Here is a 15,046-nt window from a genome sequence, read left to right as displayed (position 1 = left end):
AGGTCCTACTGACTCCAAAGCTGGAGCTCTATCCATTGTGCCATCTAGCTGCCCCCTCCTACTGACGCTTACTTTTCCTACTTACCTATCTTAAATGCATTATAACAGTCCCTTATATTTTATAAACTGCAATTTCTTCAACCGTTACCCTGTTGGACAGTTAAGTTATTTCCAGTTTTATAATTACAAAGAAGTGCAGCTATAAATATCCAACCAAATTTCTTTTTCTGATAATGCTCTGGGCAAATTCCTAAGAATGTACTTGTATCAAGGGTATGATCATTGTTTAACCTCTGTAGTAAACTGACAGATTACATGGAAAAAAAATTTAGCCAGAAAAAAATCCTAGTTGGATCATGAACTTCACTAAGCTTTTTTTCTTTTTAATAAGAAAACTAAAAGAAGTTGGAATGATACAGTTATCTCAAGTATGGAAATTAGATAATTTTTTTTAACAAGAAATTATCATGGAAAGGTAAATGGATGCAATTAAATAACAAGTTCTACATAATAAAAACATTATCGAGGCAAACAGAACAATACTGGGAAAAATATATGTGGCAAATATAAACAGAAAATCTAAAATGTGTAAAGGAATCAACAAACATTCAAATGCCATACTCATTTTTCCTTTCAAAGGGAAGCCAAACCTCAGTACTCTTTTTTTAAATAAGAGCATGGAAATTAAACTTCTTTACAACAGAGGCACTATAATATAAACTGAGACTGCCTTTCATTTCCCCAGTCATACGGAAATATTGTGAATACTAAGAGTAACTCATTTCTAAACACACTGAGTCTGAATGCACTCACTTTTACAAAGGTCAAGAAAAAGTTCTTCAATTCCTTTGTTTTGTTTCGCTGAAGTATGATAGTGCTTTGCTCCAACTGATTCGGCATACCTAGAAAAAGAGGAACTAAATTATGAGATGCCAGAATTTAAAAGGCGGGGAAGAGTCCATGTCTTATGTGGTATTCAACTTAGTCCATACTTATGTTCCAAAACAACAAATGTGAATCAAAGCTGATACTTGGATTCAATTTCACATTAATGGTCCATTAACTTGTTACCTGTATGGAAGTTCTTACTCAGATACAGGCTGAACTGGATGGCCTTTTAGGAGCCTTCAACTACGGAAGGGTATGATTCCATGAAGAGATTTTTTTCTTTCAAAATACTTTCAATCTCACTTTCCATGTAACAACTCATTCATAACCATATATACAAATTCTCATCACCAAAGATGTGATACCTAACAGGTGGTTGTCAAGACAAAAGCATAAATGATGTGGTAATCTTGCAATGCTAAGGCTAGTACCTAGAGCAATTAAATCATAAGTCCTTGAAGCATTCAGATATAAAAATGTCATTTTCACCAATAGGAAATTCGAAAACATATGAAGTGACAGTAAAAAGATATATACAAACATAGGGGTGGGAAAACAGGAAGGCTTAAGTCTAAGACTCAATGATTGACAAATACGAACACACTTTAGTCAACTATTTGGACCCTTACATATCTCTTCCCTCCCACTCCCTGCCCCCTTGCAAATAATATGGTTAAGATGTAACTGCCTGAGCCTTTTTCTTTCCACTTTAGTGGGTGTAAAGCTGTCTTGGGCTGGACTGGATAAGGGGATTACAATAATAACTGGTCATATCCTTCATATCTCAGTGTCTCTGAACTCCAGAAAATGATCAACCAAACCACATTCCCTATTCACCCACCACCCGATTCCTCATTCCCATCCCCCCTTCAACTCTCTCATCTCAGAGTTTCAATCTAACTCCACCCAAACCTTCCACTCTGTCCTCTAGAATGTCTGTTTCATAGGCAACAAACTCTCCTTCATACTAAATATTTTCCTCTCCTATTCTTTCCATCTATTAGATCTTACTAAAACCTAGGGATACCTAGGTGTCACAGCAGATAGAGTTCGAGGCCTGGAGATAGGAAGACTCATCTTCCTGAGTTCGAATCTGATCTCAGATACTAGCTGTGTGACCCTGGGCAAATCCCTTAACCCTCTTTGCCTCAGTTTCGTCATCTGTAAAATAACCTGGAGAAAGAAATGGCAAACCACTCTAGTCTCTTTGCAAACAAAACCTCAAATGGGGTCATGAAGAGTCAGACAAGACTGAACAACAACTAAAACCTAGCTTCCTCCAAATGACACAACCTCCCTGGCTACCCTCCCCAGTACTGGCTGCACCTTCATTCATTTTCCTCAGCTCAAGGTGGGAAAGTTGGAATATCCCTTGCTCCTCATTTGCCACTTCCAGGTTCTTCCTCCTCCTCCATCACTCAGTAGTAAACTCTCTTCTGTTAATGTTCATGCTACTCATATCTACCACACAATCAAAATCCTAGTTAATTATTATTTATAGACTCCCAGGTCACTGTCTTTCCTTCCTTAATGAGTTCAGTACCTGACTCACAATTTTTCTCTCCTTCCTCAATTCCTGCCTTTATACCAGGGAATTCAATATACATACTGATTCTGCCTCAAATATCCTAACTACTCAATTCACTTCTATGAGCTACCCCACCCCACCTTAGCCCCACACAAAAATGGTTATATCCTTGATCTTGCCATCTCCCACTAACGTACGACCTCAAGAATTCTGAAATCCCCTTATCTAACCATAATCTCCTGTCCTTTCACCTCTCCCTATGCTCCGACTCTTCACCATAACCTCCAATCCCATGACCCTTTAATTATCTCCCAGGCCACCTGCTCTGTCCTAACCATGCTCTCTTCTCCCCATCCTGATTCCCTGGTGAACCAATTCAACTCTGCACTGTCCCTCTGCTCTGGAATCCTTAGCCCCTTTATCATATTGCCAATTACACCCAGCCTCGGATCACTCCTTGGATCACCGTTCATCAACTTCACTTCTACACATGTGCTGCTGAATGAAGGTGGAGGGAAAAAAAAAAAGCACACAATTCTGACTGATCCATTACAAGCTTATGTTACATAATCTCAACTGGGCCGTTCCCCTGTTCTCTTAGCTGACAAACTTGCCTCATATCTTTACAGAAAACAATTGGGACTATTCACAGTGAACTCCCTCTTCTTTTTTCTTTCTCATCTCCTATCACTCAGATGCCTTCTTTTACTCTCTCCTCCTTCACCCTTGACTCACATGATGAAGTAGCTTAACTCCTTACCTAAGCTAACCCCTCTACAATGTTCAAATTCTATCTCTTCTCCTCCAACAGACTAACCCCTCTGTAATCCCCACCAAGTGGGTAAAGGTATAAGTATTGCCCAATTTCATGGAGTCATTTAAGTTACCCAAATACTTCATTTCAATACTTCAAGAATGTGGATTGCCAGTGTGAGCATTTCCTCCACTTGATGCAGAACACAACTCCTCTATGCCTCAGATGGTAGGAGTTCCTACAGCAGGAAAATTCAGTATGCTAAAGCCACCTAGGTGTGACAAACCTCTCTGAAATTAACAAGTACTAAGCCCATTCTTGTGGGTTTTCTGGCTTGTGAGAACCTGACAAAGCCTGAGTGTGGATCCGTTGGCATAGCCTTTTTAGGACCCAAGGTCAATTCCAATCAATCATTTAATTTTTTAAACTTTCTTTTAAAAAGTATTTTCAGTTCCAAATCTCCTACCTCCTCCAACCCAAATCCATTAAGAAGACAAGGAAAACAGAGGCTAATATAAATATGTAGTCATGGAAAACAGATTTCCACATTAGCAATGTCCAAAAAAGAAAGAGAAAGAGGAAGGAAGGAAGGAAGGAAGGAAGGAAGGAAGGAAGGAAGGAAGGAAGGAAGGAAGGAAGGAAGGAAGGAAGGAAGGAAGGAAGAAGGAAGGAAGGAAGGAAGGAAGGAAGGAAGTGAGGGAGGGAGGGAGGGAGGGAGGGAGGAGGGAAGGAGAAAGAGACAGAAGGGAAGTAAGGAAAGGGGTCCGGGGGGAAAGGAAGGAAGGCAAAAAGGAGGGAAGGGGGCTGGGAGGAAAAGGGAAAGAAAAAAAGAGGGAAGGGGGAGGAGAAAAGAGGGAAGGGGAAAAGGAAAGGGAAGAAAAGAACATATGCTTTCATTTGTACTCTGGAGTCACTTCTCTATCCCGAGGCAGAAAGAATAATTTATCATAAGCCCTTTGGAACTGTGGTTGGTTACTGTGTTGATCAGATTCCCGAGTCTCAGAGCTGATTGTCCTTACCATATTGTTGTTATTGTATAAATTGTTCTCCTAGTTCTGCTCACTTCACTCTGCATGATACAAGCTTTCCCAGGTTTTTCTGAAACCATTCACCATTTCTTACAGCATTGTAGTATTCTACCATATTCATACATTATAACTTGTCCAGCCATTCCCAACTGACAGGCATCCCCTTATTTTCCAATTCTCTGCCACCACAAAAAGAGCCGTTATAAATATTTTTTCTACACATGGGTCCTTTCCTCTTTCTTTCATCTCTCTGGGATACAGAACCAGCAGCAGTGTCATTGGTTCAAAATGTATGCACAGTTCAAAAGTTTTGGGGAACAGTTCCAAACTAACTTCTAGACTGGCTGGACCAGGTCACAGCTCCACCAACAGTAAACTAATGTATCTGTTTTCCTACGGCCCCTCCAATATGTCATCTCCTTTGGTTGTCAACTTAGCCACCACCTCATACCTGTCTTAATTTGTATTTCTCTGATTATTAGTGATTTAGAACACTTTCATAAGGCTACTGATAGCTTGGATTTCTTCCTCTGAAAAATGTCTATATCATTTTACCATGTATGAGTCAGGGAATGGCACCAATCAAGCACTTAATAAGGGCCTATTAAGTGGCAGGCACTGTGTTGAATACCGAGGATATGAAGGTAAACGTGATATACTCTCTCCCCACAAGAAGCCAACATTCTAAAGGGAAATAATATTCACGTACAAAGGTACATATAAACACAGACAACACAAATACAAGGAAACTAGGGGGGAGGTGAGGAAAGAAGAGGAAGAGGAGGCAAGAAAGGCTCCCACTAGAAGTGATACTTGAATTGAGTCTTAAATGAAAATAGATTTCCAAGAGAGCACTCTACTCATGAGGGACAAGGTAGTACAAAGGATGGTTGTGACAAGAGATAAGAAGTCTAAATTGGCTGGGCTGTAGAGTGTGTGTGGAAGAGAATACTGTGTAATTAGGCCAGAATGGTAGGCTGAAGACCAGTTTTGGAGATGCTACATAGAAATGCTAAATGCTAAATAGAAAAGTTTCCATTTGATTCTAGAGGTAATTTGAATAAGATGGTAACCTGGTCAGACCTGAGCTTCAGAAAAACCATTTTGTGGTGTGTAGAGAATGAATTTCAGTAGAGACTAGGGGCAAGAAGATCAATTAGGAGGTCATGGCTGGTTTGTTTGCTTTTTGGTTAGGCAATGGGGTTAAGTGACTTGCCCAGGGTCACACAACTAGGGTTACGTGTCTGAGGCCAGATTTGAAGTAAGGGCCTCCTGAATCCAGGGCCGGTGCTCTATTCACTGCGCCACCTAGCTGTCCCCAATCAGGAGGTCACTGACAGACGTTAACGTGAGACTGAACAAGGGTGATAGCAGGTGAGTGGAAGGAAAGGGGACATATATGAGAGATGCTGATAAGATAGCAATGAGAAGATATGACAAATGACTGGATTTGGAGCGAGGGTGAGGAGCTGAGGATGACAATCAGGCTGTGAACATGGGTGACCTAAAGAAAGGTGGTATCCTTGATATATATATATTGAGAAATTTAGAAGTGGAGGGAGAGACACGAGTTCTGTTTTGGACATACGAAGCTTGAGACAGCTTCAGGATATCTATTTTTAAATGTCCAATAGGCAACTGGTTACAGGGCTAGAGAGCTCAGAAAAGAAACAAGGGCTTCAAATATATACATTCTAGAATCACATGCATAAAAATGAAAACTGAACCTACACAAGCTGATGAGGTCCACCAATTCAGAATACAGAGAGAAAAGAGAAGGAAACCAGAATGCAGCCTTGGAGTACACCATAGCTATAGACACTCTACACTACAATGAGGTAGAATAGGACTTTATTAAAGGAAACTATTTAAATACTTGGGGGGAGGAGAGGGGAATCATTGTTTTATTTTAAGGAAGAAATCACAACTTACGTTTCTGCTTCTTGAACTGAAACGTGCCTTTCTTTTTCCAAGTCTATCTTATTACCTGGTTGGGAAAAAAAAATTAAATACAAACTCTTAGTAATTGCTCATTTTCACCAACAAATCACAACAACCACTTCACATTTTCTAATACAGATTACAAACTTTTTGTTTCTTAGCTGATATTAAGTGAAAGGCAAAAGAAGAAAACACCAGAATATGCACTAAGGTTAATAGCAAAACTACTTCTACAGGCCCATAACCAACAAAAAAGCTGGTTCATTTGTAAGGGCAGTTTCTACAAGATGTTATTTCATGACATGAGTTTACAAATACAGGTAGTTACAATCAAAACAACTATGATATAAAACTTTCAACTGAAGTTATAGTAAAATAATTTCTACTATCAAATATAAAGAACTTCAAAACCTCATTATTAATTCTCTTTAAGCTAACAGGACTTCTTCTAGGCCTTTCTATCTTTCTATCTATCCTGTAGCTGAACTTTTCACATTATAAATGCCTGGGTCCCTTGGAGGCATCTCTGCTGCCTCTCCCAGCAACCTCTCCCTCATGAAGGCACTTCACTTTGTTAAATTCAGCCCAGCATCCATGTGGCTAGCACAGTCCACTAGGTTCCTACCACCACTCCTTATCCTCATTTTCCTTGGTTCCTTAAACCCTAGGAGCCTGAAGCTAAAAGAACCTGAGTTCTTCTACTTCTGTAATCCCAGAGTATCACAATATTGTCTTTGTTGTTTACAAAGTACTGCATGGGCAACCAATACAACTGGGACAGAAGACAGACAAAAACCAACAAAAAGAGTAAACGGTTTACCATGCTTCCAGGTTCACATGGTTTAAGCCTTCTATTAAATATTAGCCTAAAGGCACTAGGTCAATACTTTTTAGTTCTCCTTTGGCCCTGCCTTATCTGCTAAGTTTGACTTTGATATCAATCAATTCATTTCTAGATCATGCTACAATTTTGACTAGTCTATCTGCTGTCTTAACCCTTGGGAATCATTCCCCCCAGTACTTGATTGTTCTAGGACCTCAGCAAATATTCTCATTTTACATGTCCATCCCTTCTCCTCACTTTTTGAGTTTATTTTATACTTGATCCACTGGCTATGGCCTTGAAAAATCCCCAAACTATCTTCCTTTGGGTTTCAGAACTTGTATCACTTCATTCTTCCTTGGTCAGTAAAGGGTGGAAAAGAGGTAAAGTCTAAATTTGGGGTTTTTGAAAGCTAGTCTTCCTCCCACCTCAATTCATCATGTCTGTGCTAACTAATGTACCTGATGCAAATACAGAACCTCTGATCCCCCATATGCTCTTAGTATAGACACTCTTCCTATAACTAAACTCTCCTTCTGAAAATGAGTTCCCTTACTTTCACAGCTAATCTGAATTCACTAGCTAATCTCAAATGATAGATATATCCTAAGATCAATGGATACTGGATAATTTTCCTTGTTCCTTGAGCTACTGACTCTAATTACGTATCTCATAATAAGTCATTAATCTAATAAATTATGTATATTTTTAATAAATGTAGAAATATAGCAATGCCAACATATTCAACCCTACTCCCTTCTCCCCCTTCAAAAATCAGGTAGGGTCCAGGAAACCTGTGATAGGCTGGGTCTTAGGGACAGGACCCATTCTGCCCTGTCTCCCACCATTTATAAATTACAGTCATAGCTATAGTGTAGTACAGTAAGCAGTGGTTACAACGACTACCCAAAGTTATCAAGTGAAGATTAAGCACATTCTGTTTTATAAGGTAGGCAAATAATAAATTTTAAAGGTTTTCACCAAAAGTACCCAAAATAAAAGAAAGTTAAGGGCTTAAGGAGCTAAAATTAGTTTGACTTTGATATCATTATTATCTCATCAATCAGACATTCCAAACAACGAAAGCAATGACTGAAGCACTGATGTACTTTCATAATACTATAAAGACCAAGTTACTACATTTGAGTACTTTTTAATAGAGCAGGAGGCAATTTAACCTCATCAGAAACATATCTTCAAATACTATATTAGGGTCATTTTTTCTTCAGAAAGTTTCACATAGACAGCAAAATCCTCTACATCATTGTAGGGATGCCTATTTGCCATACAGATTTTTTTTCTCACCTCTTTCCTAACTTACTTTAATTAAAAATTTTAAACTAAGAAGAATGTATTTCCTCTTCCTTCCACCCATCTCCTCTATGAGAAAAGAAAAAGAAAACTCTTATAATAAATATACATAGTCAAGCATGTCCATGTCTAAAAAATCTGTGTCTCATTCTGCATATTCAATCTTACTGCTTGTCAAGAGGTCAACAGCATTCTTTATCAGTCATTTGGAATTATTTTTGGCCACTATATTGATCAGAATTCTTAAGCATTTCAAAATTATCCATTTTATAATGTTTGTTATAGTATAAATTGTTGTCCTGGTTATCCTTACTGTTATCCCTTCTACATTGAGGTGGAAAAATGATCTGGAAAATTTGCATAAAATTTTTGGCACTTTCTTCATACCAGAGAAGAAGTCTAAATTTTTTATTTTTCTTTTATGATGTGTTTACAGTACTTTACTGTAAAATCTGGGTTAAATATTTGTTCATATTTTAACTTTAAAAAAGAAACTGTGTTTATTTATGGTATTAAAAGATAAAATATGTTGATATGATATAATAATATAAATATGCTTTATGCATTTCTGAGTTTAAAAAAAAATTAGGTAGGGTCATATCACAATAAGGAAAACTAAATATGTGACTTAATTGGTGTAAGGAACTCCTGAATTAAGAAATTCCCTCTATCCAATACAGGGTGGCACCTTTTCTGCATCTTACAGTGTTAGAGAGTTGTCTACAGCATTAAGAAGTTAACTGAGATGCCCAGGATTATATAGCTAATATATATATCAGAAAAAACAGGACTTGAACTCGTTTCTTCAGGCTCCAATGCTAGCTTTCTAGGTGGCTTCTCCATCACAATACCTTAAAATACCTAATTCCCTGAGGCAGTGTGGCACAGTAAGGATAAAATGCTATAACACTTGCAAGCTTCAAATACTGCTTCTGACACTTGGTAGCTCACGACAAGGAATGAATTACTTAGCTTCTCTGAGTCTTGGTTTCCTCACCTATAAAAGAAGAATATACCTGTATCATCTACCTCACAAGGGCTCTAACAGGATATCTGCAACACATTCTGCAAACTCTAATGCACTATGTCAGTTTTATTAGGATTACTAAGGTCTTTAACCAGCATTCCAAAATAACTTCTAATTTTTTCATGTAGGAGCAGCTAGGTGGCGCAGTGGATAGAGCACTGGTCCTGGAGTCAGAAGGACCTGAGTTCAAATCCCACCTCAGACACTTGACATTCACTAGCTGTGTGACCCTGGGCAAGTCACTTAACCCCACTGCCTAGCCAAAAACAACAACAACAACAACAGCAAAACAAAACAAAAACAAATGACAATTTTTTTCATGTAAAGAAATCTAAATACTAGCTTTTACTTATTTCATATCCAGAACCCCCCCCAAAAAAAGAAAACCCACAGAAGTAAAGGGTCTTTTATATTTTTTTATTATTTCAACTCATACCAAAAGTAACTTAATGATATAGAAAGTATAGAAAGAAATATCTCCAGATAACCAAAGGCTACAAGTTATTTAAGTTGGATGACAACATAAAAATTTAAATCAATTAATAGGACTGGTATTAGCCAAAATTAACAAGATGAAATGTAACTGGGAAAAACGAAGAGTCCTGATAGCATTTTTAAAGTCAATTCTACAAGCCCACAGGTGGCCAATACCTGGCTTGGCATGTTAAGATTCAGAGTTTTTGGATGAGATTAACAAGCTTGATTTGAGGCAATAATATGTACATAAAAGTTAATTGAAAGCTTTGATTAATAAAAATAATATCCACAAATATAGAAGTGAATAGACAATGAAGAGGAATCTAGACTAACACTCTGTATGATGAAATTCATTATTTTAAAAATGTTAATGTAGGTTTTATTCAAAAGTTAAGTGCATGATGAGCTGAAGAAATAAAGATGCACACTGACCCACTTGAATCAGTCTACAGAGTTCTATTTGGTCACAGCCAGAATAGCATATGCAGCACTGTTTGCCACATTTTAATAGGGATAACTAAATGGGATCTATCAAGAAAAAGATGACTAAGACAGCGAAGGGTCTAGAAATCATATCCAGAACAATATTCCCTGGAAAAAAGAAAACTGCAAATGGGAGAAGAGGGAAATGATAGTGATCTTAAAATGTCTGGAGACATATCTAGATACATTTTTAATTCCATTTGTTTGGGCATTTTGTATTGTAGATTAGAAGTGTCAAACTCCTCAAAACTCTCCAGCACAAGGGCCACTAGGTGGCTCAGTAGATAGAGCTCCAGCCTTGGAGTCAGGGGGACCTGAGTTCAAATGCAGCCTCGGACACTTGATACGTACTAGCTCTGTGACTCTGGGCAGGTCACTTAACCCCGACTGCCTCACCAAAAAAGGCAAAAACAAAAACAAAACTCTCCATTACAAGCCAAACCAGATTAAAATTTAATCACAAAATATTTAATGAAATAAATAAAAGTACAACACAACAATTTTAATTTGTGATTTTCTAAGTCAATATGTAACTTTCAGGATTCCATTTGTATTTGAATTTATCACCACTGCAGATGGAAAGGCTAATCTTTTCTGAATGACCATGGACAGGATATCACTGAGTAGGGCATTTTTTTTAATGGAAAAAGAGTTATTAATTTTTTACTGGTCTAAAGAGGCAGCAGAATGATGACATACAATGAGCACTGAACCCATAGACTTGGGTTTCATTTCTAGCCTGGCCAGTTTACTATTCTTGTGACCTGGGCAAATCACTTAACCTTTTTGAGTCATCTCACTTGTAAAAATAGTGAAATTATTTGCCCTGCCTAACTTACAGGGTTTTTGTGAGGATTGAAAGAGGAGGTATGTAGCATTTGGTAAATGTAAACCACTAAATCAATATAAATTGCTATTATTTTATTGGTGAGGCATTGTGATATAGTGGATAAAAAGCCAGCCTTGGGTTTAAATCTTGCCTCTGACACACACTGGCTGTATGACTCTGGATAGGTCACATAAGAAGTGCTGATGTTAATTAGTAGAGTAATTTTCTCATTGGGAGTTATCTAAACCAATAAAAGCACAGATGCAGTCCAAAAAAATTATTTCTTAGCTATTTTCTTCATGAGCAAATCAGATTTGATTTTCCTAATTAAGATAGTAAGTTATCTGAGTCATCTTTTCAAAAATGCATGGCATTTGAAATATTACATTTGAAATGAATCATTTGCTACCTCACTCAAATCAATTTTCAAAAAAAGGTAATGCTAAAAGTAAGTGACTTAGGCCAAGCCACCTAATTCCTCTGTGCTTCATCTCATCTTTAAAACAAAAACTTATACTAGATAATGTTAAAACTTTCAACACTGAAATTCTGATTCTAGGTTGAGCTGTTTTAAAAGACTACTTTCTTCCCTTTCTGACATAACTTTAGAAACATTAAAAAATAAATGTTTCTTCCATGAAATCTGAAAGATACAGACTATATCAAAATAATGTAAGGTAAATAATACTTACCAACTATACATAAACAGATTTCATTTCCCAACATTTTCCGTAATTCCTTGACCCAGTTTTTCACCTGTGTATACAAAAAGTATGTATTTAAATACACGCCAAGCCTTGCATCACAGTATTTTGCTATTAATACAATATGCTACCATAAATAATTTACTATAAGGAAATAACTTTAGTCTTCACTCTTTTAAGTCATACATTATAACAGAAAAAATTTTAACTTCTGAAACCATACATAAAGTTTCTTTGGTTATGATTAAACCTCACCCCCAAAGCTTAGAGAAAAAAAAATTTTTAAGGCAACAAGATAAATAGAAAATGAAAATAATCCTGACAAAGAACAAGATGCGGCAAAAGGAAGCTAAATAATCCCTCTAAATCATTCCTATATCCATCCTATAACTCTACAAGCAAAACTTCTCATAATTTATACAAACCAAAAAGAATGATTCATTTGAACTGAGTATCCTGAAATCTTTTACAATACAACTAGTATAAATGTTCCTTTGAAGTTTGTTAGGTCTAATCTAATCAAATCACTTTCAGCTCAGCCAAAATCTACAAAACACATTAAAATTTTTTTTAAAAAGTTTCAGCTATGTGTCTAGTACTCCATACTCCCCAAAAAGCAGTTCAGGTTTCCAACAGTTCTTGCTGTAGGACCACAGAACACACTCAGAGGAACCTCTGTAAGGACTTCTGATCTACTAAAGAAAAAGGGATAGTATCTCCCCTACTTGCTCAACAGTACTGTGCCCTACATTTCTGAGTCTAGCACTGTCCAAGTCTCTTTGTTCCAATAACACATAGGTTGTTATCCTGTGGGCCATTTAACCTTCATTCCTTGTTCTGTTTCCCACAGGGAGAATTTGATAGTATTATCACAACGGTTATACCCTCCTTGTTTTCTCAAGTGAAATGACAGAACTCACATGGGGCTTACTCTAACAAATGTAGCTTTGCATTTACATTTTACAACCTGATAAAAGATTCTTTTTACTTTAGTTTATTTATATGATTATATAATCCCTCATTAGCATCCTGCCTTCTTCCTAATCACTTTCCATATATTGCTTAACTTCCAAAAGACTCTCCCACCCTTTAACTCACCTTTCGGACAAAATATTGGACTTCTTTTATTCTTTGTCCCTTAATATGTTCCCTCATATTTGACAAATAAATCACCTTAAATTATTCCCACCTAATAGGGTAAGAAGGAATGATATTAACACCAAACAACAACTACACTAAGACAATAGGAATTCTAACAGCTAGTGGCTGCTTATTACTTACTTTTTTCACCTCCTGGGCAACGTTTTTCCACTAGCTATTAACACTCAAGGGCTAATTTGCATGTCTTTACACTGCTTTCAAGCAAGCAAAAATATCCAAAATTAGAAGTAGGTATAGCCACCAGATAAAAGAGTCAGCTAAATATTTCAGCACTAAAGAAAGCTTATAATTCAAGATGAAAAGTGCTTTCAACTACAAAATTACCCACTTTGGTTACATATTCCTCATTAAGGAAGTAATGATTTTAGAAAAAGCATAGTGGTATTTCATTTGTCCATAATTCCTTAAATATGAAGGAAAACCAGCAGAAAAATTTGAGCCAACTCATTTATAATCCTTCTGGCCCCAAAACTGTAAAGAGACCTACCATTTGCAACCTGGATTAGAAAGGGAAGGGGAACAGGAAAGATTTTTTTAAAAATAGTTGGCCTGAACTAAATTCTTACACAAAGCCATCATACACTTCAGGGAAGGACAAAGGACCCAAACATGCTGTTCTTTCTTCCCACTCCAACTTTACCTCTACTGATTCCCTGAATACCAATTCCAATTTTTAAGCTTCCTTTCTTTACCTCTCAGTATTTTATCTTTCAAATCAATAAACATTTATTAAGCAACTACTACAGCTAGGCACAGTACTAAACAATATGAATACAAATAAAACAGTCCTTGCCCTCAAGCAATCTAATGGGAGAAGACAACACACAAAAGGAAGGCTATAAGGATGGAGGGAAGGGGAGGCAGGGAGAGGAAGGAAAGGTACCACAGGGGTATGATGAAGGTGGAGTCAAATCCAATGAGTACAGTTAGCAGAAAATAGTTAAGCTATGAGTCCTCTTTAAATGGTGGTTTTGGAAAGAGTTTTTGCTCTGCCCTCCAATCAGAGGTGCTGAGGCAACTCAAGATGCTGAATGAGGTGTGAGTACCAAAGCTACTGCAATGCAATCTCCTAGATGACAAGTTTCTTGGGAACATGTTGAGTCCAAGGCGTGCAGCTGGTGGGAAATGGTATCTGGCCCAGGCTAGATTTCTGATAGCAATTCTTTTATGTATATAATATGGTGCAACAGTCAAACCAAGGTATGGCCAAACTACTAAATCATTGTGTACTTTGAGCAAGTGTCAAACAGAAGGTATTGCAGGAACCAGAAATGTTAAATAAAATAAATAAAAATACAACACAACAAAGTTAATGTTAATTTATGGTCTTCTAACTCACTGGCCCACAAGAATCTAATTCTATGTGAGTTTGACACCATTGCTTTAAGAAATGGGTTAACAGAAGCTCATATTTTATCCTGCAATTTTATTCAATTTACCATGGTTATCCTTTTCCTAATATATGAAAAACTAATAGATACCTTAACAGACTCCTTTAAATATATGTACATATGTCTCTATGTCTGTATACATATACATACATATATATATATCTTACCCCATTTCAAAACACTTGAGTCACCAGTTATTTGACTATACCTTTATCCTATATTTAATGAACAGTAATTCAATTTAAGAAACATTACACACATACTATGCATAAAACATCATACCAGGTCACAGAGATAAGAAAAATAAAAAACAATCCAAGTCCTCAAAAAGTTTAACTTGACTGTCTCACAAAACATTTCATTATGACTACAAAATAATAAATTCAAGCTATCAGCAAAAAGATAAACAATACCTTCTGAAAGGAATCTTCATCTGTTATATCATAAACTAAAATAGCTCCATTTGAATCTCTGTAGTAAATTGGACCCAATGCATGGAACCTCTCTTGGCCTGCTGTGTCCTAGATTAGACAAAAGATTTGTTATCATGAAAATTCTTCTGATTATACAGGCTCAAAGGTTCAACTGTTAAAACACAACTGCTTTAACATAAGACATTCCATAGGAGGAGAATGGAAATACTAGAATAAGGAGAATCTAAAATGTTTAAATTTTTAAATGTAGCCTTTACTTCTAGAGTA

At 36.8% G+C, this 15,046-nt stretch overlaps 1 protein-coding gene across 1 annotated transcript in view; it reads right to left on the bottom strand.

The window, feature by feature from the left end:
* Positions 1-15,046, bottom strand: part of RAB21 (RAB21, member RAS oncogene family) — a 35,880-nt gene that overhangs the window by 5,831 nt on the left and 15,003 nt on the right. Inside the window, exons 3-6 of the mRNA XM_020968869.2 lie at positions 14,759-14,866; positions 11,782-11,845; positions 6,131-6,185; positions 814-902 (exon numbers count right to left, since the gene is read on the bottom strand). Coding sequence (XP_020824528.1) covers positions 814-902; positions 6,131-6,185; positions 11,782-11,845; positions 14,759-14,866 — 316 coding nt within the window. The remainder of the gene's footprint in view (positions 1-813; positions 903-6,130; positions 6,186-11,781; positions 11,846-14,758; positions 14,867-15,046) is intronic.

This window comes from Phascolarctos cinereus, unplaced genomic scaffold, assembly GCF_003287225.1.
Source record: "Phascolarctos cinereus isolate Bilbo 61053 unplaced genomic scaffold, phaCin_HiC Scaffold_1;HRSCAF=81, whole genome shotgun sequence".
Taxonomy (NCBI): Eukaryota; Metazoa; Chordata; class Mammalia; order Diprotodontia; family Phascolarctidae; genus Phascolarctos; species Phascolarctos cinereus.
Note: the sequence above shows the minus strand (reverse complement) of the source record. Positions and strands in the feature narration are given on the sequence as shown.